This window comes from Heloderma suspectum, chromosome 4, assembly GCF_057233095.1.
Source record: "Heloderma suspectum isolate Gila_16-S chromosome 4, 16-S_ref, whole genome shotgun sequence".
NCBI classification, from domain to species: Eukaryota; Metazoa; Chordata; class Lepidosauria; order Squamata; family Helodermatidae; genus Heloderma; species Heloderma suspectum.
Window position 1 is genome coordinate 114,840,960 of NC_139461.1, and position 26,956 is coordinate 114,867,915.

Below are 26,956 nucleotides of genomic sequence, written 5' to 3' on the forward strand. Positions count from 1 at the left end.
ATGATAGCACTCTTCAAGTGCTTGAAAGGTTGTCACAGAGAGGAAGGCCAGGATCTCTTCTTGATCATCCCAGGGTGCAGGACAAGGAATAATGGGCTCAAGTTACAGGAAGCCAGATTCTGGCTGAACATCAGGAAAAACTTCCTGACTGTTAGAGCAATACGACAATGGAACCAATGACCTAGGGAGGTGGTGGACTCTCCCACACTGGAGGCGTTCAAGACAAGGCTGGATAGCCATCTGTCAGGGATGCTCTGACTTGGATTCCTGCATTGAGCAGGGGGATGGACTCGATGGCCTTGTAGGGCCCTTCCAACCCTACTATTCTATGATTCTATTCTATGATCAAACTACTTTTCCCCTAACATGGTGACCATGCTGGCTGGAGATTATGGGATCTGTAGTCCAACACATCTGGAGGGCACCATGTCAGGGGAAGGCTGAATTAAACATTCCAAAACTAAGAACTAAATATCCTTCCCACTGATATGTGTGTTTTCTGTGTGGAAGGATTTATTGTTGGTATTATTATTATTATTATTATTATTATTATTATTATTAAATGGTTATTATTCATAGGGAGAAGCCTTCAGTCATGTGAACAGCCCCCACCTGGAGTGGTACAGCCTTGACACAGTTTACCACAGGGAGAACTAGGTCTTAGCCCAGGGGTAGGGAACCTGGGTTGTTTTTGGACTATAACTGCCGCCATCCCTGACCTTTGGCCCTGCTGATTGGGGCTGATGAGAGTTGGGGACCAACAATATCTGGAGGGCTCCAGATCCCCCTCTCCCACCCAGAAGCATCCAAGGTATTCAAATATGAGGGTGGTTGAAAAGCTCATTCACAAGTGTCAAAATGCCCTTTGGGCATTTGGTGCTTTTTCTTGAGGAGTAATATCAGGGATGGAGAGAGTCTCTTTTTTGAGAGAAATCAAGAGACTGGTCTTGGCACACACACCAAGGACAGTTCCATGACTACCTCCCTTAACTTGAGGCCTGGACCCTGCAAACCTAAATACATTTCTTATGGGATTTACTTCAAGAAAGAATCCTCAGAATCTCACCAAACAAGGGAGATAAATCCCATGGAAAGCAGAGGCCAGAGGCTTCCTTCTGAGTGAAGGGCTTAAGACTGGTTCTTTGAGCAACCAAATCACCCAGATTTAAGAGAATGCAATCCATTTACTGCTTCAACATCTTGGTGTAGATCCAAACTTAGTCATACTAACTTAAGTCCCATTGTCTACTCTGACTATATCTGGATCCAATCCACAGATTTGGGACTAAGATTACAATCTGATATACACTTACTAGGGAGTAACTCCCACTGAACTGGGTGATGGGGAGGGCACTCTGGAGCATGTATAGCTTGTATCAACTACATATCAGCTTAACGGCTACACCCAGATCCTTAAAAGGAATGGGGGGGGGGGAAGGGCCCAACAAGGCAGCTCTCCCACACCTGCAGCCTAGCTTGACCCTGATCTGTATCATCATCCTGCCATTTGGGAAAGGGGGTAACCACACATCAGGTGCGGATGTGTGGTGGAATGTGGGATGAAGCCAGGGCTGATTGAAACCACCCACAAGACTTCATTTTGCTTAGGACTTCGGTGTGTAAATCTTCAGTTTAAATGGGCTACAGACACTCAACCCAATTCCCTACCCAGCACAGTGCAACCTGATGGACTGAAGAAAAGTCACTTCTTACATCTTGAACTTCTAGCACACAGTCTCTTGGATTGACGTCCATCTTGAAAACTGCTCCTAGCAGTCTCTGCCCATTTGTTGTACGTCTCCCAGCTTCACGGTTCCCTCTTGTGTCTGGCCCTCAAGAATGTCCTGTTGAAGCACCCTCACATGTTCTCCACCTTCTGTATTACATCTCTCTCTCTCTTCGGATTCCATTATATCCTGGAAATCGAGGAGACTAAGTGCTGCAGGTTAGGATCTAAATCAGCCTTCCTCAACCTGGTGCCCTCCAGATGTGTTGATTTCAACCCCATCATCCCCAGCCCGCATGGTCATGTTGGCTGGGAATGATGGAGGTTGTAGTCCAACCCATCTGGAAAGCGCCCGTTTGGGGAAGGAATCTAATGATTATTTACAATTACTTATATTTACCCCCTTTCTCCCCTAGTAAAATCACCAGCCTTAGAATTATTTATTTATTTATTTATTTATTAAATTTATTAATCGCCCATCTGACTGGTCACCCAGCCACTCTGGGCGATGTACAACCCACCATAAACAATTTAAAACAGTAAAATTTTACCATAAATTTTTTTTAAAAAAATACCCTAACCCACCCCAAATGCCTGCCTGAACAACCACGTTTTTAATGCACAACGGAAGCTCATTAAAGAGGGGGCATGACGGAGTTCCCTAGGGAGGGAGTTCCACAGAGTGGGGGCCACCACAGAGAAGGCCCTCTCCCTCGTCCCCACCAGTCTAGCTGTCCTGGCTGATGGGACAGAGAGAAGGCCATCCGAGGCTGATCTTGTTAAGCGGCCTGTCTGGTGTTGCTGGAGGCGCTCCTTAAGATAGGCTGGGCCGGAACCATATAGGGTTTTAAAGGTCAAAACCAACACCTTGAATTTGGCCCGGAAAACAACTGGTAACCAGTGCAACTCCTTCAGCACTGGAGTGATGTGATCTCGTCGGCGGCTGCCTTTAATCAGGCGAGCCGCCGCGTTCTGTACCAGCTGCAGTTTCCGAACCGTCTTCAAGGGTAACCCCACGTAGAGCGCATTACAGTAGTCTAAACGAGAGGAGACCAGGGCATGTACTACCGATGGGAGCAGATGGTCGGGAAGGTAGGGGCGCAGCCGCCGTATCAGATGGAGTTGATACAGCGCTGTCCGGCTCACAGCTGACACCTGAGCCTCCATGGACAGCTGGGAGTCCAAAATGACCCCCAGGCTGCGGACCTGGTCTTTCAAGGGTAGCTGTACCCCATTCAACACCAGGTCAACATCCCCCAGCTTCCTCTTGTCTCCCACCAAAAGTACCTCGGTCTTGTCAGGGTTGAGCTTCAGCTTATTCCTCCCCATCCAGCCACTCACCGTCTCCAGACATTTGGACAGGGATTCTACGGCCAACCTTGGTGAAGATTTGAATGAGAGGTAGAACTGAGTGTCATCCGCATATTGATGACACTGCACCCCAAACCTCCTGATGATAGCCCCCAGTGGCTTCACATAGATGTTAAATAGCATCGGGGAGAGGATGGAACCCTGTGGCACCCCACAAGTAAGTGGCCACGGGTCCGAAACCTCCTCTCCCAGTGCTACCCTCTGGTACCTGCCAGAGAGGAAGGACTGGAACCACCGCAATACAGTGTTTCCAATGCCCAACCCCTCCAGGCGGTCCAGGAGGATACCGTGGTCAACGGTATCAAAAGCCGCTGAGAGGTCGAGGAGAACAAGGAAGGAGCATTCACCCCTATCCAGAGCCCTCCTCATATCATCCACCAAGGCGACCAAGGCCGTTTCTGTACCATGAATTAAAGAAGTGCTTATTAATGCATACTGGGGGGGGGGGGGTCTCAATCCGAACGACATGCGAAACGGCTCCCTGAAACACACTCACGGGATTTGTGAGTTCTCTAGCTTGGGATGGGAGCCGATCCACATTGGAACCGGGATGCACAAGTAACATCCCTGCAGGATGAACTCCCCGGGCTCGTTAAGGAGGACGAAGAGCGGATCATCGAATGTTTTTCTGAGACCAACCGACACGAGGTCTCCTGGCAATCTGCAGTGCGCGCCGGAAGAGACTCGCCGGCTATAAAAAGCTGCGGCCCTGGGACAGGCGTCTTTGCAAAACGGAAAAGCTATCCAAATAAACAGGGCGAGGGAGACGCAGAAGGTCCGAAGACAACGGAGTCGAGAGGCTTGGCGGCGGCAGTGAGAGGCGACAGCGGGAGCAAGACGTGGAGTTCCCCTTCTAACCCTCCACCCATCCAGTCCCACCGCCTTCCATCGGACCAGCTGCCCTGTGCGGAGTATGTCCGCCTTCTCGCCCTCGGACGTTTCAAAGGATGGGCAGAAAACGCTTGTGGATTCATCAGCTCCAGCTCCTAAGAGTATTTATAGAGCGCTTTTCCTGCGTCCTCAAGGCGCTTCACATCACATTGTTATGTGGCAATCACCAAAACCGAGTCCAGCAAATCAAGATTATCCCCACCTTGCGGGGAGGAAAGCTGAGGTGCTCCTGTGCGGCCCTTGAGCCTCATTCACACCCGAAGTGAAGTCGCATGGCTTGAAGCAGCATTGCCCCCCATTCCTCCCTTGAGTCTCTCTTCCTCGCCTCCTGCCTACATTGAGATTGTAACCTCCTTGGGGCATTCCTTCTCCTATGTTACTACGTAAAGCGGCATATATACCCTGATAGCACTATGTAAAACAGGCATCCAGTATGTCAGAAATGCAATTTTTTCCCCAGTCATTTGTAACCTGGCCCACTCTCTAGAATATATGGGTGTGTGCGAGGGGCGGGTGTGTGTGTATATTATAAGCTTGATTCTGCTACGCTTCTATTCTGCCTGAAGAAGGGTTCTGTGAAACCACGGAGCTTACACATTCTTACACCAAACGAAACCAGACAGCCTTCTGCCTGAGCCTCTGCAGATCTAAACTGTGTATGTCCTGAAGCTGACAGTTGAGGAGAAAGGGAAGAGAGAAACGTATTTCTTTTACATGAAATCCCCTTAAGGGGATTTGTTTACAGTTTCAGTCTCAGATCTAATTGAAAAAACGCTTCCTTTCTGCGGGATCTGAAGAAGAGAGCGGTTGGGAGAGAGAAAGAAACGTATCTGGAGGGAAACGGAGGCACAAGGGAGCGGGGGAAGAGAATGATAAGAAAGAAAGATTCTGGTCGATGCATTGCAATCCGCCAAACTAGTTACTCAGAGGTAGGCTCCTTAAAGTCAATGGGACTGCTCTAAAATGAGTAGTTTGATAATCGCTCCTAAAGCAATGGCAGCAGAATTTCCTAAACCTTTTCTAAGGAAAAAACATTTCATCTTAGGTAGCAAACCTATGCAGATTTACCTGGGAGTAAATCCATTGAATTCAATGGGGCTCAGTTTTGAGCAGACATAGATAGGATTGCTCTGCAAGAAGCAAAAACCCAGAAATATTTATTTTAGTGAAAAACTTGTTAAATGGGGGTGAGATGAGGGGATAGCGGAGGAGGAATCTAGAAGCTGACAGGAGGAATAAATGCCTCCCTATTGATATTGTAGAGCAGCCTTCCCCAACCTGGTCCCCCCCCCCGATTTTGGGGGGGTCTACAACAACTCCCAGCATTCCTGACCATTGGCCATGCTGGCTGAGGCTGATGGGAGCTGAAATCCAAAGCATCAGGAGGGCACCAGAGTTGGGGGAGGCTGGGATATAATATTTTCACTGATCTAGTCCATTTTAAAAAATGCCCTAAAACTCATCTAGAAATCGAAAGAAAGAAAGAAAGAAAGAAAGAAAGAAAGAACCAAATGCCCACTGTTCCTATTTGACTCTCCTTTTTTCACCACTGGATTAGTGTCCCATTTTTTACTGATGCAATCCCAGATGCGGAGGGGGAGGATGTCCTGGGCAAGAAACTGAAACCCGTAATAGTGAAGTGATTTCCTAGAACGAAGACTGTGGTTATTCAGAACAACAATATCTGAGTAACCAAATCAGCCCCGAGTTTCATTTCCGTCCGTTCTGGTCATCAAACAAACCATTTCGGCGTTCCCAGAGGCGGGCTCGAGCTCGAGCGTGATACACGCACGCAACCCAAGCAAACACCGCCCGGACTCCGGCTTCATCAGAAGCTCAGGAACGCGATATCAGCCTCGCCGGCAAGCGCCCAACGACCAATTCCTGGGGGGAAGCTTCTCTCGCGTTTGGCTGTAGTGGCAAGTCCAGGAGGGATGGTGGGAGACAGAGAGCGCCGGATCGCCTCTGAGGCTGATTCAGGTTCGTCGGACTGAACACCTCTCCCCACGAATAACGAGAGGGGGGCGCAGGGCCGCGCCCGGCCGGCTGCGCTCCCTGATCAACCCTGGGACAGCTGCGCAAGCTGCAATCGTGCATGTTCCCATCGTAACCCGTTCAGAAAGGGCTCGTAAATAAGGGAGCGTTGCCCAGTTCGGTGGAGACAGGTCGGATGTCTGCCATGCGCGCAGCCCTTTTTTATCCACCAAGCTTACTGAGAAGTAAGCCCCACTGATTTCAGCGGTGTTTGCTTCCGGGCAATGGTGCAGCTCTGTAACTTTAGACCCGCTACTTGATGGTCTTATGGGGGCCCCCTTTAGATGGCCGTGGGTATTACTTCAGATGTGAAGCACACACTACTAGCTTTTCTCTCCCCCACCCCACCGAGCCCCATTTGCATTCCATGCTTTACAACAGCTTCTACATTCCTAATACCTTCCAACAGCAAGAAAACCGTTTGCCAATCCAGATAGTTAGATAGATACTCTGAGCATGTGCAGTTTAAACTCACTTCCATCATGACACCATCATGACTACAGGAACAAATGGAATTTGCCTCTGCTGCCCTGACACTCTCATCACCTGCTGGACAGAGGTGGCTCTATATCTGGGATGAATGGGGCAGCGACCCTCTGCCTCCCCCCCCCCACTTGTGGCAGAGAAAATCCCCCACACACACAACCAGGTACATTTGCTCCAATGCATGACTTGCAGGATGCAGCTGCCCTTGCCACGCATGATCTTCTCTTGCCCTCCTCCGACAATCTCAGTAGAATACCTGCCTTCTGCCCCACCGGCCGCCACTGCTGCCGGGTGGTCATTTCTCTCCCTCGCCCCCTCCCATGCGGAACCTCGCTGCACCACTGCTTCCAAGTAAGTCTGCTGAGCGTTGAGGAAGGCTTTTCAGTCCTAAAACCTAATCGCGACTTGGCCAGAAGTTCTGTCGAACTCGCTGGGAGTGGCTTCTCTGACGCCTCGATCCTTAACGCATTTTCTCAAGAATAAGAAGAGCCGCTCAGTTCCACCGGGCTTATTTCATTATGAGTCCACAATAAGGCTGCAATCCTATACACACTTCCCTCGGAATAAGACCCACTGAATTTAACATACCCCACTTCTGAATAGTCATGCATAGGGTTGCGTTGTGAGCCTTCGTTGTTTTTGCTGCAACAGGCTCACTTGGCTACTTCGCCGCTGAGCCCCGTTGAACTCAGTGGGGCTTACTTCCCAGTAAATAGGCATAGGACTGGGCTGTGAGTCAAGTTGCTCTGGTTAGAAAGCGAGGAAGTATTCAGAAGATGAGACTGCCCCCTTTTACTCCGGATTAAACTAATTCGGAATAACCCGTCAAGACCTTCGTACCCCCTTCCCCCGTCACTGTAACGCCTGTTAGTATGGCCACTTCATAACTAAGGCGCGTTAAAAGAATAAGTCCCTCTTCTGTTATTCTTCAACCACCAGGAATATAAAAAGATAGTTTAAAAACTATGTAGAGGCCGGATAGTTCTAAAAACACACCGACAGCTTACAGGAAATGATTATTCACGTACTCCTTGGAACATAATTGGATTGAAAGCAATGGGGCTTTGTGACCCAAACGAATGTCTTTGTGATGGGAGTGCCTGATGCAACCTCCTTATCTGCTCTCAAATCTCTTTCCTTCCACCGAAATTCGAATTATTCTCAACGCGGTTAGGATCGAGCCCCGCCATATTTATATGTATATATACATCCCCTGGTTGATCTAGAAAATAATACTCTACTAGTTCGAGACCAGAGTGCCGCGTGACGGAGTGAGCTCCCGTCTTCAGTCCCAGCTCCTGCCAACCTAGCAGTTCGAAAGCAAGAAATTGCAAGTAGATAAATAGGCACCGCCTCGGCGGGGAAGGTAACAGCGTTCCGTGCACCTCGGTGCTCAGTCACGCCGGCCGCATGACCACAGAAGCGTCTTTGGACAGCGCTGGCTCTTCGGCTTAGAAACGGGGATGAGCACCACACCCTAGAGTCGGACACGACTGGTTGGGGACACCTTTACCTTTAATAGTTATAAGGACGCCCTGTGTTTTGTTTTGTTTGACTCAGCTCTGTGATAGGGACCCAAGCAAAAGTCATCTCCAGCTGACAAATGAGCGATCCTGGAACTGTGACCCTAGGGCTGCAAAGGTGCATCAGAGGTCATCTATCCCACCCACTTGTGGCCAAAGGTTAACTTTCCCAGTCTCAGAATGAGAAGCAGTCCTTGTCGTGGGTACTTGACGAAGGGAGGAATATAGCGCCACCAATAGGTATGACGCTTGACAGAGAACAGGGCCCTGCCCGGAGGATCTTACACTCTAAAGCAGCCATTCTGAAGCCCAGATGGGATTGTGATCCAAGGCTTCTGGAGGATGCCAGATTGGGGAATGCTGATCTAAATTTTGACACAGGGAAGACAAAAGAGGGGTGGGATGGAGATGGAGGCGAGATTAACCAGGAAAAGACTATGGGCTCATTTAAATTACAAGTTCTAGTTGCAGAAGATATCAGACAATGATAAGTATATTCTGATTTTGTTTAGGGTTTTTTGTTTTTCTTTAAACTGAGCTGAACACTAATTGGAACGGCCCCTTCCACCTCCACCCCCATTATCGCTTAAAAGCAACTGTCTGAAAAGGCTTGTTAGCAGTTTGGAGCAATTTCAGGGCAAATGCCTCCCTTCTCTTGAACCTTTTCGGGGATTTAAGATGCCCTTTGCCAAGGAAACGATCCGTTGAAGCAAAAGGTCACCCGAGGAAGGAGGAAGGAACTGAGATGTCACTCACGGATCAGGCTTGGGGAAGTGAAATGTTGTTGGAACGGAAAATGTTTGAGATTTGGTGGGGTTTAGAAATTCTCCGAAGACATTCAGCCACGTCTTGGGCCCCATGGGCTGTGGGAACGAAGGTGCCCCCTCCCCACCCCCAGGCTGCAAGGTAAACAATCCCGAGTGACAGGGCGGTGATCCCGTCTAGTCCCCCCCACCCCCCACCAGCACACACGCACGCGCGCGCGCACACACACACACACACACACAACCTTTCTGTGGCTTAAATTGTGTCGTAAACATTGTCGAGCTTAGTCGTGTTTTCTTAGCTGATTTTCAGGTACAATCAAGCCATTTTCGGGCCCTCTTCCCAGGGACGGAGCGGCGGTGATCTGGAGGAAGCTGTCGACGCCTGTTCAGTTAATTTCGCTTTGCTTTGTCTAATTACTGGCGGAGCTTAGGGAAAAGGAGTCCGGCTCAGGGCGGTAAACTGACACTTGGGCTCCGTGGGTGGTATAAGCTAGGCAGAGGGTTGATGATGGAAAAAGCCTGCTTCCACTCAACTCCAGGTCACTGTCTGGGACCAGCGGCAGCCCCTCCTCTCCCCCTCCCTCTCTCCCCTTCCCCAAAGGCAGCTCAGAAAAGCGCCACCAACTCCTAACTCTCACGGAGGTGGTCAACCTGGGTCTGGGCTGTGCCACTTCAGGCGGAACACATGTGCCTGGGGGGGGGGGGCGGGAGACATCTTTGAATAATCTCCATCCCATTCATAAACAAACAAATAAATGTTACTCCATTGGCTTGCCAGAAAGAAAGCTCCCCGACAGCTCTCCGCCCCCTATATACGGGGAATCCTTGTTGTATGGAGGACCATTCAGACGAGATTGTCGAGCGTCACCTGCAGTCTGAAGAGGTACAGTTAGCCGGGTACATGGCTTTGTTTGGATCAATATCTTCTCAGCATCTCCTTCCCCCTCCCTCGCCACACACCCCCCCCTTCTGTTATGGCGTTGTAGTCTTCGGTGAGAATCAGAATGGAGAGACAAGTTGGTTTGGCGCTTGAAGGAATCACTGGTAGGTTTAAAGAGCAGTGTTATTCCTGGACTCACTGAGGGGGGATCAGCTTGGACCACTCGCGCCCAGACTCGGAGGTCTCCATCTGTAAGAATGGGAATAAGCAGGGACAATGGCTTCATGTGCTCTGAGAACGCGCACAGGATTAACCTGTGGATAAACAAGGCTGTTTATTCCCACTCCCTGTGAGGCCTTCAGAGCATCAGGAAAATGAAGCTTCCAAAACTTTTTGCAGTGGCAAACAAAAACCAAAAAGCACGTGCATATAAAAATGATGATTAACACAAGGAGTTGGCTCCAGACTTAGTCATACCCACTGACCTAAGTCCCATTGATCTGAGTAGGTCTGCTCTAAGTGTGACTAAGGGTGCAATCTTATGCATGTTTAGACAGAAAAAAGTCCTACAACTCCCAGCATGCCCCAGCCAGCTGTGACCTGGCTGGGAATACTGGGAGGTGTAGGACTTCTTTCTGTCGGAACATGCATAAGATTGCATCGTAAATCTGGATCCAACCCAAAGCCCTCTTCAAGTCTTCTCTCGTTCCTTCCTCCATTCAATCCTGCATGATCGGAGTATATTTTGACTTGAATTCATTAGCTCCTGGCCAAGTCTGCGCAAGAGCAAATGGGTCTTCACTGGAATTAAGTTTGCCTAGGAGCAACTTCCCCATGCTACGAAGATCCCTCTCAAGGATTGTTGCCCAGACTGCCAAGCGCACCACTGCTTTCTCCGAATTCTTATAACCAGGTTTGTGCAAGGGTATAAAGATAAGGCCCTTCATGAATCACTGCCTTGTTGTGGCGAAGGGGCTAGCGACTGAACAACAAATAAAGATAAGGGACAAAGAAGAGCATCACAGGCAGAAAACTGAACGGCTTCTTCACGCATAGACTCTGGGTGTGCTTAAGCAAATCTCTGGGCCTGAGCATCATCTCTTCTCTCGTTCTGTGAAAGGGTTCTAGACTAGTGGAGGAGTGTGCACTGCACTCCCAAGGTCTGATGCGAGAGCTAATCTGTAGAAACGTTTTTAAAATGCTTTAAGAAATGCGGAACAGAAATGGGATTCAGGTGGCCTCCACTTTCTGATGCCGAAAGGGAGGAAAATGCAGCTACTGCTGCAAAAGTCCTCCTCAGTTTATCTAACATTTCTAACACACACACACACACACACACACTGGAAGTAGGTCCACTGAGTTTCTTTAGTCACTCCATTCGACAAGGAAGATCGGTGCCAGGATATGCTGCTGATGCGCAGGCCTACTGAACTCCGTTGATGGGGACAGACATCTAGTCTGGGATCCCTAGACCTGGGGCCAAGGCTTCTTTTAGGATCTTGGTGATCCAAGTGTGTCCAAAATCACATTCCCCGGGGTCGGGCTGTGAACCTGTCACCCTGGTCCTCGCTGAAGCCAATAGTAATTCCTTTCCAGTTGGCCTTTTCAAGTGGGTTAGGGTTGCACACTTCAATAAATATAGAAGCCACAGCAAGCCATAGCATTGATTTCCCAGGACATGTACTGGAAAGACATCCCATCGATCGCTGCGGCTCCTGACTTGTACTTGAGTGTGCAATCCCAAACCGCTTGGAAGGCCAAGGCGGGAGGATGTGCTTAACGGCTTAAAGTCCGAAGACCTGACTGAGGTGGAGATTCCAAAAGTGGTACAGGCACACGCGCGCTCGCTTGGAGGAAAGCCTTCCCCCTCCGGAGTGTAATTCTTCCTGGCCTGCTGGCAAAACAAAAACAAAAACCCGAAGCATTCCTTCGAGCTAGCTAAACTCGCTGGCAGTAGCCACACAGCCAGGCCAGGAAAAGGGGAAAGAGAAGGGGAGAGAGATCCGCACGTTGCTTTCGGAATCTGGTGCCGGGTATGCGGCTGGCTGGGGAGGCTTAACAACTTGTCTCAGGGCAATTTGATGGATGGTGTAATTGCGTGTACTGAGGAGGATGGCAGCCAGAGGGATCCGGAGCCTCAGCGGGCAGCCCGCAGGACTGGAGGCGGGGGTGGACAGAGGCCAGCTGGAGCCGAGCCTCGCCCTCCCCCACTCGCTCCCTCCCGCCTTCCCTCTCTCGCTCTCCTCTTCCCCTGGGCTGCTTTTTGGGATACAGTCATTCGGGAAGGAGGTTTAGGAAAGGGGGAGGGGGAATCTCTCCAGCAGGCGACAGATTTCCAGTCCTGATAGGCGTCCGCGCGTTCTGTTTGGCTGCGCAGCCTGATACGCAAAAGCGGCCAGGGGTTTTTGTGGATTTCCTCCTCTTTAAAGGCTTCGGGATGGCCACCAGGCGGGGGGCAGAGAGCGGAGCCGGAGAGCCAGAGAGAACTGAAGTCTCCTGAGTCGGAGGAGGAGGAGGAGGAGGAGGAGGGGGGGGGCGGTCAGACAGGGGAGAGAGGGAGAGAGGGAGAGGGAGAGAGAAAGAGAGGGGGCGGGGGAGGAGAGAGGGGGCGCTGTGCTTGTGTGAGACAGACAGACTGACAGAGGGAGAGAGAGTGGCTTGCGCAAGCAAGGAGGGAGGGATGCTCCGGGCGCCGCTTCCAGATCGCTGAGGAGGCGGCGCAGGAGGAGCAGCCTCCATGAGCTCCGAGATCGGGGCCCCGGTGCCTCGCAGCCCGGCCTTGATGAGCCAGCCGCAGCCGCCGCCCTCGGCCCTGGAGTCGTCCAGCAACAGCAGCAGCAGCAGCAGCAGCGCGGCTTCCACGTCCGCGCCGTCGAAAGCCAAGAAAGCCAGCTCGGGGCTGCGGCGCCCGGAGAAGCCGCCCTACTCGTACATCGCGCTCATCGTGATGGCCATCCAGAGCTCGCCGTCGAAGCGGCTGACGCTGAGCGAGATCTACCAGTTCCTGCAGGCGCGCTTCCCCTTCTTCCGCGGCGCCTACCAGGGCTGGAAGAACTCGGTGCGCCACAACCTCTCGCTCAACGAGTGCTTCATCAAGCTGCCCAAAGGCCTGGGCCGGCCGGGCAAGGGCCACTACTGGACCATCGACCCGGCCAGCGAGTTCATGTTCGAGGAAGGCTCTTTCCGGAGGCGCCCGCGGGGCTTCCGAAGGAAGTGCCAGGCGCTCAAGCCCACCATGTACCACCGCATGGTGAACGGGCTAGGCTTCCTCCCTCAGGGCTTCGACTTCCAGGCGCCCCCGGCCGCCCCGCTGGGCTGCCACCCCAACGGCTACAACCCCCTGGACGTGATGCAAGCGGGCGCCGCCTACGAGGCCCACCACGTCCCGCACATGTCGCCCAACCCGGGCTCCACTTACATGGCCAGCTGCCCGGTCCCGTCCAACGGCGCCGACTACGGGCCCGACAGCAGCAGCAGCCCCGTGCCCTCCTCGCCGGCCATGGCCAGCGCCATCGAGTGCCACTCGCCCTACGGCAGCCCCGCGGGACACTGGACCTCCTCGGCGGCCTCGCCCTATCTCAAGCAGCAGGCCCTGCCGCCGCCCGCCGCCGCCGCAGCCCCCACGGGCATCCACTCCGGAGTGGCCTCTTACTCGCTGGAGCAAAGCTACCTGCACCAAAATGGCAGGGAAGACCTCTCAGGTACCAAAGCGACCCCACCCCAGGCCAGCCCACCCCAGGCCAGCCCCACCCTACCCTACCCTACCCCCTTGCAAGTAAGAAGGATGTGTTTTAAATATATATATATATATATTCTATTTACTTTCAAGTGTGAACGCAATCTTCCTGGGATGGGATGGGATGGGATGGGAAGTCCATCCATAGACCCCCAGCACTCCCCAGGAAGGTTTGGGCTGCAGTCTTAAACGAGCTCGGGCAGAAGAAGATGGGGGAAAATCCCCTTGCGTTTCTAAGTTAATATAAATTGATATATGAGAGTCCAGACGGCTTATATTGCTCGATTTTCCGTTCCTAGCAAGCGCTCCCCCTTGCCTCGATTGCCTTGCTGGAGATCCTACCTAAAGTTGGGATGCCAAGCGTACTTAGCTGGAAGTAAGCTACATACAAATCAAAAAGATTCAGTTGCAAGTGGATTTATGTGTTAAACGGGGGGCGGGGGCAAACCTCAGGGATCAGTCGCCTTCACTGTGGCGGCTGGGGCAACTGGTCGCACCATAGCTAGCCTAGAGCTGGATCAGGGCCATTCTCTTGAAAGTCAATGCTGTTGATTGCCTTGTCAGATAAGGGCGAGTACTGCAGATGAGGCAGATGGCAGGGTAACTTGAAAAAATATATTCGGTTGAAATGAAGGAGGACGAAGGAGTAACAGTGCAGTCCTATGCAGGACTACTCAGAAGTAAGCCTCTGAATAAGTCCCATTTAGTTCAGTGGGACTCACTCCCAGGTAAGTGTGCATCGGATTGCACTGTAAAGTGCTTAAAGCCTGTCTGATGCACTTGCGATCAGGCCAGAAACGGTATCCCTTCCGCTTTCACCTACAGGCGCTTTCAAAGTATGCAAGGGTTCCAATCCCCCTTAGAAATGACGGGCGCAGCATCGGGAGATACTAACTGTTCCTCTGAATTACTCTTGAGTATGAGTGTGTGATGTGGTTTGTGGTCCGTGCACACTTGCGTGGAAGCAAGAGCCACTGGAATCAATAGGACTTACTCCAAGTAGAAGTGGTTTACATAGGGCCGTATCCAATGTTAGTCCTTCTTAGAGCAGACCGTTAAAATGAATGGGACTGAAGGTAGTCATGATTAACTTAAGTCCCATTCATTTCAATGGGTCTACTCTAACTAGGACTAACATTACATACAACCCATAGGCCGGCGGTCAACCCATTGCGCTATTTAAGACATCGATCCGCAGAGCACTTTGGGGGTGGGGGGAGAGAGAAAGAGAGATTATTGTTTTCTTTAAAATGGGCTGGAAATGTTGGGTTCTTGAGGGGAAGGAGGGAGTTGAGCAGTTGCTTCAGCTTCTAAAAGCGAGTTTCCTGGCAGAAAAGTGGCAATACTTCAGGGTGTCTGGCTGCGATCCTAAGAACGCCTATACCTACTTCGAAGCAAGTGTCAGTGAAATTAAGAAGCTTCATTCCGTTTAGCATCCGGACCTCAGACGAGCTCATCTGGGCAGCATTGCAATCGTGTATGAATCTAGCCACTTCATAGTTGACATCGACCCATCTCATACATAGATTGTGGTAGATTACACAGTAGATTTTAGTAGATTAAATTTCTCTTAAAACCACGGGTTTTAAGAGAAATCGCCCGAGACCAGTGGTCTGCTTGCTCCTGAAAGGGAAATCTTGGGTCGGTTTTTAAAAAAAAGTCGGGGCGGGAAGAAACACCATAAATCCCTCCACTCGCTCAGGTTAAGTTGTAGCTGTCAGATAACGCTGCCCCAATAACAAGCCGCGATGCTCGGTCTCCTCGGTGTTTTGTCTGAAAACACCAGCTTTGACGTGAGAAAACAAAAGCTGCTTCCAGGGGGAAAATAGACCTATTGTTCAGAGAGAAGGAGAACTGCAATCGGGCCGTGTGGGCTGGGGGTCTGGAGGAGAGAGATTCTTCTTTAAAAAGGAGGAAAGAATGAATATAGCCCCAGGTCACCCTTGCGACTGTGCCGTAATAAAGCCAGCTTCGAGTTGTTCAGTAGAATGCCGGGTCAGTAGAGATCACCGATGACATCAGATTTTTGTTACCTTGTTTCACTGTTGATCAAAACCTTATTTAAATTCTCACCCCTCCCCTGATCAGCCTTTCTTAGCGAGCATGCTAACACAGCAAGCACCCAGTAGTTTTCTCGGCAGTAAACCGTAATTACTGCAGTGTTATTAGGATTCTTAGGTCGAGAATGAAGTTCAGACAGTTTCCCCCGCCCCTTCTAAAATATCACCAGGGGTTTTCTTGATCTTGTTTATTATGATCAATACCCAGAGACTAAAATTCTAAGCTCATGTGCGAGCCAAGCCTGTCCATGTTTACTTACAAATAATTCCCTCTGTGTTCCATGGGGCTTATGCTCAGGTAAGTTATGCGTAGGTTTGCAGCCTTCCTTTGCAATAAGTTCCACTAATCTCAGTGGGACGTAATAGGCTGAAGTCCTAAACACACTTCCTACGGAGTAAGCCCCCTGGAACACAGCGAGACTTATTTCCGAGTAAACATACATAAGGTTGGTCTGCTCATCTCGAGGAAACGCTCCTAGGATCGGGTTTTTGCAGAGGATGGTGGCAATCTAAAATACATTTAGAGCTTGAAAGTCATTCCCGTTCAACTCAATTGGACTTACTTTCGAGTAAACGTGGTTAGACGTATCGTGTTGGAGAGTTTATCTCGGTGTCATTTTTACACCTTCTACCTCTTCTTCGATGAGAATGCTGGGTGGGGGCGGGGAATACCCAGCTTCTTAGGAAAGCAGAACTTTTACGTCCTTCACTGGAGACGTGGAAAGCACATGCTTAATGGTGCAATCCTATACATGTCTTCTCAGAAGTAAACCCCATTGAGATCAATCGGACTTACTCCCGGGTGCGTAAGTCTTTGGAGTAAGTGTAACCACCACTGAACTTCTGAGTGAACGTGTATAGGATTGCGCTGAAAGAAATGAAAAATGCTTTGACTGCATCGTGTCCCCTTAAAAAAATATTGCAAAGCGTTTAGTAAATATTACAGGACATAGCTTTATTATTCCGTGGAAGTTCCTTTTTAAAAAAATTTCTCAGTCGTTAGGATAGTGGGGAAAACATAACAAATCGCAAACTAATTGAAAGAGGGTGAAATATTAGCTGCGTCCCCCCCCCCCACCGTCCCCCAGAGATACAGGGGGGAGGGGGAGCTTTTCGGGATTTCTTTCAAAATGCAAAAGAAGGTGCTAACATGAGACTCGGGCGATTTCTATAACTGGAAGGATCTGCTGTTTTCCTCTCTTCGCAGTATGTTGCTTTAAAAAAATTAGAAAATCTGGGTGGAAGAGACCGAGCGGAGAAAATAAGGCACCGAAATGGGTAAAAGATGTTGGGCTCTTACGGGGGAAATTTTCCAAATAGCCCTTTTAAACGTGGGTCTTGGAGGTTAACTAAACAAAGACAGTCTGGGCTGGACCACACCGAAGGGGATTGGAGCTTGACTTAACCCAGATGAGAGCGAGGTCTTGTTCAATTTTATGGGAATTTCAACAAGTAACAAATACAGACGACCTTGTCCACTGCCTCGGTTTTCTTGTCGGCGACCTGTTGTCAATCATCGTCTGAGTCCTTCTCTACCCCCCCCCCTCCACCCCCAGTCGGTTCCTTTTTTAGCTTGGGATTTGAAAACTGGAGTCCTTGCCTGGTGGAAACTATTTCTGAATGATCTCTGGGAAGCATCTTCTTTCTTTTCTTTTTTTAAATGACTGGACGGGGGAGTAGAGTTGGGTGAAATTGACGCCCCCCCCCCCATCTCCCAAACTAAGTACCGCTTGGAGGGCGATTAAGATATTGAGAACGTGGTTTCAAACCAGGGCCTTGACCTTTTGTTTTGTTTTTGTGCATCTCCCAACACTTCGATTCTGATACAGTTCGACCGCTGGCTTTAATGCGAAGGAGAATGCACGGAGGAAAGCCCCCTGGGTGTAAATGGGACTTTGACTGCTCAGTCATGTATCGGGAGAAAAGATGATAGCCGCAAAGCACCCTGTCGTCCCTCACACACCCCAGGGCCTATATCCCAACGCACCCAGTTATACTGTCCCTTTCCTTGATTTGTAAAAGGTTTGCATCCATGATCAAAATAATCCAATCAGTTCCAGGACACACACTCGTTAAGGAGGAGAGGTGGGTGTTGTTCTTGTCGATCATTACTCCTTCGGGATTTCCCCCCCCCTAAACTTTTAGCAGTTTTGACATTGCGGGGAGAGAATCCAGCCCCCGTCCCCGTCTCAAACGCCTTTCGTCGGAAGTGTTGACTTCAACCCAGCGTCCAGGTGTTGTAAGGTTCGAAGTTCTGTTGGCTACAAACCTAGGCTGAGATTTCTGCTGGCTGTTCGGACTTCTCAGATCCATGGAAGGAGATGTGGTTTAACTTATGCATTAACTGCGTGCGGCAGGACTGTCTCTTCGACGCGCTGCAATCCCCCAAACTAGTTTCTTGAGGCAGGCTCCTTAAAATCAGTGGGACTGCTCTTAAAATAATCACATTGGTAACCGCTGCTAAAGTAATGGCAGCAGAATTTCCTACACGTTTTCTGGGGCATTTCATCTTGGGCTGCAAACCTATAGCCATTTCCGTGGGAGTTAGGCCCATTTAATTCAATGGGACTTACTTCTTAGTAGAGATTGATAGACTGCTTTGGGAGAAGGAAAATCCCAGAGAGAGAGAGAGAGAGAAGCCCGTTTGATGGGGTGGGTGAGAGAGGACGAGAAATCTGCTTTTAGAGGTGGCCAGAGGGAATAAATCCCTCTCAGTTGATATTATAAAACTAGAGGGATATTATAGGACTGGAGGGTACCAGTGCCCTCCAGATTTTTTGGACTACAGCTCCCAGCATTCTTGGCCATGCTGGTTGGGGCTGATGGAGGTTGAAGTCCACAATATCTGGAGGGCAACAGGTTGGGGAAGGATGGGATAGCTCGATCTACCTCTACTTTAAAACAAAACACACACACACCCAACATAAACAAGATATCGAAAGAAAAAAGAGCTGTAAACACATTTCCTTGGAAGTAAACAGCCCAATACTTTTCATTTTACCGGGAAGAAAATCTCCCCACGTCCAAGTGCAATCTTAGTACAATCCCATGCGTGTCTACTCAGAAGCAAGCCCTATTAAGTACAATAGGACTTCCTTCCAAGTAAGACAGTAAAGGACCTCAGCTTTAAAACCAAGGGAGTTTAGCCCAGATTGGCAGGTCTATGCACACACACACACACACAAAAGAAAGCCCCTAGGGTGAAATGAAATTTCCGGGAAAGAAGGCACCAGGGGAGTATGAGTCGGGAGGGCAGAAGATCTGCCCATCAGATCCTTCCCACACTGGAAGCAAATCAAGTTGATTTGCAGTAGGTCCTTCCGAGTAAATGTAACCTCCTCGATCACTGGCATTTCACATCTGAGGAAATGCGTCTAGGATCGGGGCCATACACGAGTCCAGCGGCTGAAATCCTGCCATCTCACTCAAGAGCCCTAAACCAGGCGTGCTCGGTGTCTCCGCCCCGCGCGGCATACCAGGCGTGGTGGAGTCGCTCTTTTATGAGCCGAAAGAGCTGCAATTTCGGTCCCAATTGATTTTTATCGGTCCACAAAGCCTCATCAAATCAGGCACGGTTTAGCGCCGCGGAGATCCTAAACTCCGGCCTCTTTGGAGCCTTCAGCCCGCCCTCCCGCCTCCCCTCGAAAGGCCGAGCGAGATTGGAAACAGAGGTCGCTTCTCTAGGAGGCTTAAGCCGGGGAGGGAAGGAGAAAGAGGAGGGAGCCGGACATTTTTCGCACACTATTAAACCGAGCCGAACTGATTGAATCAGGGCTGCAATAAAGTGCGCCGGTTTCATTATGAGCATACCAGGCGGGTTATTAGAAAGACGAAGGAAATCCAGCGAAATAATCGCTTTTACCAAAGAGAGCGCTCCGGGGTGAGCAAAGGGGCAGCAGGCGGAGAGGAGAAAGAGACAGCAGGCGCGCTTTAACCACTATTCCGCACGCCCCGCGGAATCACAAGGAAGGTGTTGGGGGCGGGGACCAGTTTAAAAACAAAAAATCACGGGGCTTATCCATTTCCCACTCTTGACCATATCCCCCCCCCCCCCCCCGCCCCAGTCCCGAACATTGTCTTTCGAACTGCATAATCTCCGCCTAAGCGACTTGGTTTAAAAAGACACAAGTTTTGAGGGAAGGGGGATCAGTCCGAAGCCATTGTTTTCGGATCTTTGCACTCGTCTCCTTTACATCGGGGGTGGGAGAGGGCAGACTAAATAAGAGGGGCCGAACGATACCAGTACAATCCTATGCATGTTTACGGAGAAGATTGAGGGCAAAAGGAGAAGGGGACGGCAGAGGCTGAGATGGCTAGATAGCATCACCGATGCAATGAATATGAACTTGAGCACGCTCCGGGAGAGAGCGCAGGACAGGAGGGCCTGGCGTGCTCTGGTGCATGGGGTCACGAAGTGTCAGACACGACTGAACAACAACAAAGTGCGCATAGGATACCAGCCTAAAGATGCAATCCTATGTATGTTTAGACCGAAAAAAGCCCTACAACTCCCAGCATTTCCCAGCCAGCATTAAGGGGATGCTGGGGTCTACCTGGAAGTCGTGCTCCCTGCCCCGGAAACTGTAATGCCCAAGCTGATCGCAGACAGATGCAGGCTGATTTTACTTAACAGAAAAAGGAACATACTCCAAATGCTCGGAGCTCTTCATTTCTATGGCGTATTATTCATCCCACTCACTGGAAGCCTGTGACTGCCCTAAGCCCTGGCGAGCCCTAGCTACTTAGGAGGGGAGCGGGTGATGGTGGTTTTGTTTTCTCAGCGGCTTGGAGGCCCAACCACACCTCTGGGTTGAAGGGCCTGCTAGCGCGAAAGAAGCCTAGGAACTCGCGTGTCTGACCACTTAAAGCTGAATCTACAAACACTGTGGCCGGATCCACCTTTAACTACACCCTAAATCCCTGTTAGAGCCTGGAGCCCTTGCGGATTTACTTGGAAGCAAGCTCCATTGAGGTTATTGGGATTCAGTAGTGCCAAGTTGAAGGTGGCACTTTCGGTGGCTCTACAGTCATAGAATCATAGAATAGTAGGGTTGGAAGGGGCCTATAAGACCATCGAGTCCAACCCCCTAGTTTCCAAGTTGTTTTTTATGCCCTGTTCGTTCCTTTACTGCCCAATCCTATCCATGTCTACTCAAAAGTGAGTCCTATTGAGCTCAATGAAAGTTACTCCCAGGTAACTGTGTATAGCAGTGCAGCCTTAATGGGCCAAGAATTTGGTGGGAGGCTATTCTACAAATTCAGGAAATACCCTAAGTGTAGGGGGAAAGTCTCATTAAAATCGATGGGCCTGTCGTATGAGCTGTTGAGGATCCGGACGTATAGTCAAGTAAATTCAAGTACTATCATCAAGTGAGTAATTCGCTTTAACTGGATTGTGGATTGCGTCTCTTTCGCTGTACGCAGTCGGTCAGCTGCCATACGCAGCTGCGTTTGTGCGCATCATCTTCCGCATTTCGCCCTAATGCAGTAAGCATATTCTGTATTGCAAACGACTTGAGAGCCCAAGTCCTGGAAACGGGGGCGGGTGGTGGTGGTCTACTTTTCCCAAGCCCTCACCTGACTGATCAGAGCCATTCTGTGGATGTGGGAGATCTTGCTCCAGTGAAGAGATTATTGAAAGAGGCAACTCTCCGATCCCTTCAAGAATTCTAGGCAGTGAACTACACTACCCTCAGCTCAAGCACCTTAGTTTGAAGAGGAGTCCCTTTGATATCAACAGGGCTTACTTCGAAGTATCAGGATGTATAATCCTGCTGCCGTTTCGCAATGTGTGTTATCGCGGTCGAGGTGGAAACTAGAGTTTAGCTGGAATAAATCACAAATCACTAATTTATAACTGGGGGGCGGTGTCTGCTGGAATCAAGAGAGATTAATTGAGGATCTACTTTTATAATAGGGTCTGAAACATTAGTTGTCACGGGGAATGTGGCCCTTTGCCGGAAATCGGCATCAAATTCCACATTTTGTTTAGCAATGATGATTAATCCCAACAAGAGTGCGATTCCTTTCACCGCTAGGAAGGATTTATGGACGATATTAATGCTATAATTTGATTCTAAATGGTTGGAATATAGATAGATATGTGGTCCATTTTGCCCCCACTTTTTGGTTCAGCATTTTTCCCAGACAAGCTAGAGCAGGAAAACCTCTGTACGTTTCCCGCACCGTCCATTGAAAATCAAGAGGGATTACTTCGACGTAATTGTCGTTAGGAATGCACAGATTCATTGAACTGCGGGTCTCACCTGTAGGCTGAGAGCGTCTAGAAGTGAGAGAATCGAGGTCTATGGGACGTGATTTACTTAGGGTGCAATCTCACTTACCCGAGAATCAACCCCATTTGAACTCTGTGAGATTTACTGCTGAGTAGACATGTGTTTGGTAAGGGGACGAAGTACTAATTGAAATCCAAATACTTTGGTTGCAACTCAGCTGCCTGCACTGTGAATCGAGCTGGTTTGGGGAGGACTAACCCTGAAGGAGCCGCTCCCCCCCCCCATATTTTAGACTCCTTATGGAAGCTTTCAGCGATCGTTTAAAAACGAAAAAGGGAGTAAAGAGTAGAATCCCCGCCCGAGTTAAAGCCGTTAGTTTTAAAGAAGCCCAACGCGTTTCGGCCTTTTTTCTTCTTTTTAGCCCTTCTTCAGGGGGTAAAGAAAAAAAGACTGCAGAATTTCAGTTTGGCATCCTGTGAACCTGTTTGCCTTCTTTGTGATCTACTTTGGGTGTTCACCTCCTTCTGTTTTCTTCGTTAGTTTTAAGTCCAACTGATTCCAGTGAGAGAGTATCCATCTGTGACTGCAAGCAAGCCCTATCCTCCCCCCCAAGGCAATTCTAGACAGGGTAGGATTGCAGCTTTACTGGGCGATGTGTCCCAATGAACTCCTTGGAACTTACTTCCAAGTGAACCTGCATTGTCTATTTGTCCCATCGGAACCAATGGGATTTTCAAGTGGCTGGGGCTTTCCCTAAGATTCTAGCACAGTCTGGCTGTCCAGATGTTCTGGCCTACAACTCCCAGCATTCCTGACCAATGGTCATGCTGGCTGGGGCTGATGGGAGTAGAAGTCCAAAACATCTCGAAGACACCTGGTTGGAGAAGGGTGCTCTAGCACTTAGATGAAGGGTGCAGGCAGGATTCCACCTGAGCAATGGCTCAGTAGGGAGTAAATCATTCCCCACGTTCCATTCTTTCCTGCCTAGGGGTGCAGAGGCACGGGGATGATTGACAACCACCTTGCACTGATTTTTTAATCTGATTTACATAGCATTTGCATCCATACTTACCTGGGAGTAAGTCCCATTGAGCAATACACGTCTTCTGAGTAAACATGTGCACGATTGCTCTGCAAATGTACTTCTAGCACAAGCTGTATTTGTTTACTGGGAAATGAATCTCCGCGTTCAGTGGGCCAGCATCCCTTAATTAAGATACCATTGGGCTTAAAGTTAGGGCAAGCATGAGGCCAAGGTTCAGCAGTCTTAAGTTGCTTTGATTTCAAGTAGAAAAAGTTTAAGCAGGTGCCCAACTCTCTTACTGTCTTAAAACTGAGGCCTGCAACCCTATGCAAACTTACTCAGAAGTCACTGCCACTGGACTTAGTGGGACTAGCTTCCAAGTAAACATGCATAGGATCTGGCTGAACCAAAGTCCTTGACTTTGGACAGAGCCTGCCGTGGGTTCCTTGCTGTTGAACAGTCCTTCCCTCGCAGCTCCCACCATCACCACAACGTTTCTGTCTATGGTGACAAAAACAACAACCCCAGACATTTGATTGCATCTGTGAGGAAAGTCACCTACAGATTCCTACGGGGCTTCCTGCCCTTTTAAGAGCTGGATCGTATTCTTCTGCACCGTACATTTATAGGCTGCCTTTCTGCCAAGAAGCTCGAGGCAGCGTACAGAACCATCTCCCCCCCCCCCCCAAGTTATCCCACGGGTGGAACTCTAGGTGGCCAGACCTACCTTGCTATTTAAAAGGGTGGACCCGCCTACCTCGTTATTATTAACGTGGGGTCTCCGTATCTAATATCTTACTTGTGTTAGTTTAGCAGAAAACAATAGAAATATTTTAAAATTTTAATTTCAGTTTATTTTTATTTTAATCAAAACATCACACACACACACATATACCTTTAACAGTGCAATCCTATATATGCCTACTCAGAAGTAAATCCAATTACGTTAACTTGGGCTTACTCCCAGGTAAACGGATATACGATTGCAGTCTCTATACTGCAATCCAGAGCGGCTCGGATGTTATTGCTACCGCTGCCCCGTGTTCCTTTGGCTCGCCTTTGTCTTGATCTGGGTGCTTTAGCATTAAACGGTGTCCCCTCCGCGCCCCACCAGGAGCCTCAGTTTGACGAAATGCGTTGGGCTAAACGTCTGCTTTGTTGGATCGGTTTCCTTTAATGAAGAGTACGCAAGCAAGTCGCTTAATGGGGAGGGAAGGCTGTTAAATCCCAACTGGGTGGAGCGGGGTCCTCTTCTAGCCTTAGAATTCCACCCCACCGTTTTACTCACGACAAGCCTGTGAGGTAGGCCACGTGGAACGATAGTGAGCGGCCGAAGTTTGGGATGGGTGTTTCAAGCCCCGTCTCCCCCTCCCCCCCCCCGGCCCTAACTGGGCACCCCAAGCCAGGCCTTACTCGCCCCGCCGGTTCTCACGGGCTCCGTTTCGAGCTGCTTGTGGACTCGCTCTTTCTCGCTTCCTCCGCAGTGGGGCTGCCTCGCTACCAGCATCACCCTTCGCCGGTGTGCGACAGGAAGGATTTCGTCCTCAATTTCAACGGCATCTCTTCCTTCCACCCGTCGGCCAGCGGCTCCTACTATCACCACCACCACCACCACCAAAGCGTCTGTCAAGACATCAAGCCCTGTGTGATGTGAACAACGGACTTGTTAGCCGTATCGACAGAAGGGGGGGCGGGTCGAGGACTCGCTCCAACCGCACACAGCAGGCGAACTCGCGCGAAAGAAGCCAGCCAGCCACCTACCGGCACTCCACGTAGCCCTCCTTCAGTAAGTACAGTTCACCAGTCACGTAAGCAAAGCTACTCCAGGAAGCAAGTGGAGTCCCCGTCCCTCCACACACGTTCATACGCACACACGCGTTCTGCTTTGATTTTATGAAGCGCGACCTTCAGCAGGCTTACTCGGAAGCATGTTTCCCCGGGTCCAGCGGACTTAAGAGCCGACGGAAATGCGCCCATGGCGTTGCACCCGATCCTACATAGGCTTCCTTGGAACCAAATCCCACCGACTTCCAGGGGGCTGATGTGCAAGAAAGTGCCCAGGATTTTAGCCTCCAGCGCACTCCTATACATGTGTCTCCTAGGAAGTAAGTTCCATTGGGTTCAGTGGCACTCACTCCCAGGTTAAATTGTGAGGGGTTGTTTGCAGCCTTAGCCTTGCAAAGATCGAGGCTGCAAAGCTGGACTAACAAGGAAGAAAATCCCGTTGAACTCGGGGGCTTTTTTTCTTCTGAGGAAAGCCTGTTCAGGATCATGGGCTGCATACATAGGACGAGCGATGCATACACAGCTGGGTTTATTTTTGTATGTCTTTGGGAGAAAGGCAAGAACTTGGTTACTGCAACGCCAGCCAGGTTCATAACAAATCAGCCATATTCTTTTGATATCCAAGATGGTGAATCAGTGTTTATTTTTTATTTTTCTTTTTACCTCCTTTAAAAAAGTAAAATAAAATGAGTTGAATCTGGATTTAGTCATACATAGAGGAGACCCACTGGAATCGATGGGACTTTCTCTGATTTCCATGGGTCTTCTCTAAGAATGACTAGTCTGAATCCATTGTAGCTTTTTGGAAAACGGCAACTTAGGCTGGCAGGTGCCAGCTTTTTCATTACACAGAACTCTTCCTTTAAGGGGCACCTTTTGCACCTGAAGACTTCCGTGTGTAACTCAGGGCTGGCCCAAGGCATTTTGTTGTCTGAGATGGAGCAGCAAATAGCCCCCCCCCCAATCCTTTCACCCAAGTCAAGGTGCATCTTACCCAAAATCAAGCAAGTTATTTTGGCATATGAGCCAGAAAAACCTACAAGCACCTCTCCCTATTCCTGGTACTAAAAATACAAGAATACATCAAATAACTTACCATCCTCCTCTGCCCTTTCATGGCATTCGAAATTTGCTGCCTGAGGCAGCTGCCTCACTCTGCCTTTAATGGTAGGGCCGGCCCCGGTGTAACTTAAAAAAAAAGATCTGCAGCCAGTGAATTGGACCTAGGCCACGATCCAGGTGAACTACTTTTAGGGCACAATCCTATGCATGTTTAAGACAGAAACAACTCCCAGCGTTCCCCCACCAGGAATACTGGGAGTTTTGTATGGCTTTTTTTCTGTCTAAACGTGCCTAAGATTGCACCCTTAAAATCCCATTACATTTCGATGAGAGAGATTTGAAGGCATGTGCATCACAGCCCCAACTCATGCATATTTACCGGAAAGTAAGCCCCGCTGAGTTCAAAGATTTCCAGAGTGGTCGCTGTGTATTGGACTGTTGCAGCAAAAACAACAAAGAGTCTTGTGCCACTTAAAATGCTAACGCATTTACTATGGCATAAGCTTTCCTTTCTTGTTACATAGGTTTGCAACCAAACTCTCCCACTAAAATCAATGGGATGAAAAAGTGTTTACATTTAACTGAATCATATCCCTAGTTTTTTTTTTTTAAAAAAAAAGGAAAGGGAAGGGGGGGGGAAGAGATGTATTTGTATTTGTTATTCTCTAGTATCGAAAGAGCCATTGTTTGGGATGTTGTAAAATAAAATTTTAAAATATAGGAAACTGGACTGTGTACCAAAGTTTCCTACATTCCCCACACACACACTGCAGCCCCCCACCTCCAAGGTTTGCCCTCTAGCTGTTGTGGTTTCAGTGTTAAATCCCTACCCCTTTCAATGTGCCATAGATGAAGTCAGCTCAACAGCACCAACCAGTATTAAGAAGCATTGTTTTAGATTTTGAAGTGTGTGTAGCTTTCAAGAAAGTTCCCAGATTTGGTTCGTTCATTTTGTTTTGTTTTCAAATATTACAACAATACCACGTTTGGAGTTAGTTTCCTTTCTTTTTCTTTCTTTTAATTTTTTTTTTTAAAAATGTTTATATCACAGTCTTAAAAAAATATTTGAAATAAATCTCGTGTATACTCACACACTATCGCTTTTAAACCGGAGAGTATAATTTGCACTTATGTATAACGTTTGTTGGTTTGTCAAAATATTGTGATGTACAAAGTTGTTGGGGTGGGTATGGTTTGTTTTTTGTTTTTCAATAAAATGTATATGGCAAATGTGTATTGCCTTTCCCTGGGTAAAACCAAAATTCCCTGGTAATAAATACCAAAACCTAAGAGGAAAAGTACAAAGCCAAGGTGGAAAAGTGGGGGCTGGTTGGTAAGGTTGTTTGACTACTTTACTCATAGCTTCTCTTAATGT

General features: G+C 49.2%; 1 protein-coding gene across 1 annotated transcript; it reads left to right on the top strand.

The window, feature by feature from the left end:
• The first annotated feature begins 12,279 nt into the window (after positions 1 to 12,279).
• FOXF2 (forkhead box F2) lies at positions 12,280 to 26,808 on the top strand. Its single transcript, XM_084848127.1, has 2 exons — positions 12,280 to 13,379; positions 24,219 to 26,808. Exons 1-2 carry the CDS (start codon positions 12,416 to 12,418, stop codon positions 24,386 to 24,388), a joined length of 1,134 nt encoding a protein of 377 aa, XP_084704253.1. The 5' UTR covers positions 12,280 to 12,415; the 3' UTR covers positions 24,389 to 26,808.
• The last annotated feature ends 148 nt before the right edge of the window (positions 26,809 to 26,956 follow it).

What these genes read in the sequence shown, in the direction of transcription:
- FOXF2 (XM_084848127.1), top strand. Translation starts at nt 12,416, where the DNA reads ATGAGCTCCGAGATCGGGGCCCCGGTGCCTCGCAGCCCGGCCTTGATG. An exon ending in TGGCAGGGAAGACCTCTCAG is followed by an intron (nt 13,380 to 24,218) that starts GTACCAAAGCGA and finishes CTTCCTCCGCAG; the next exon opens with TGGGGCTGCCTCGCTACCAG.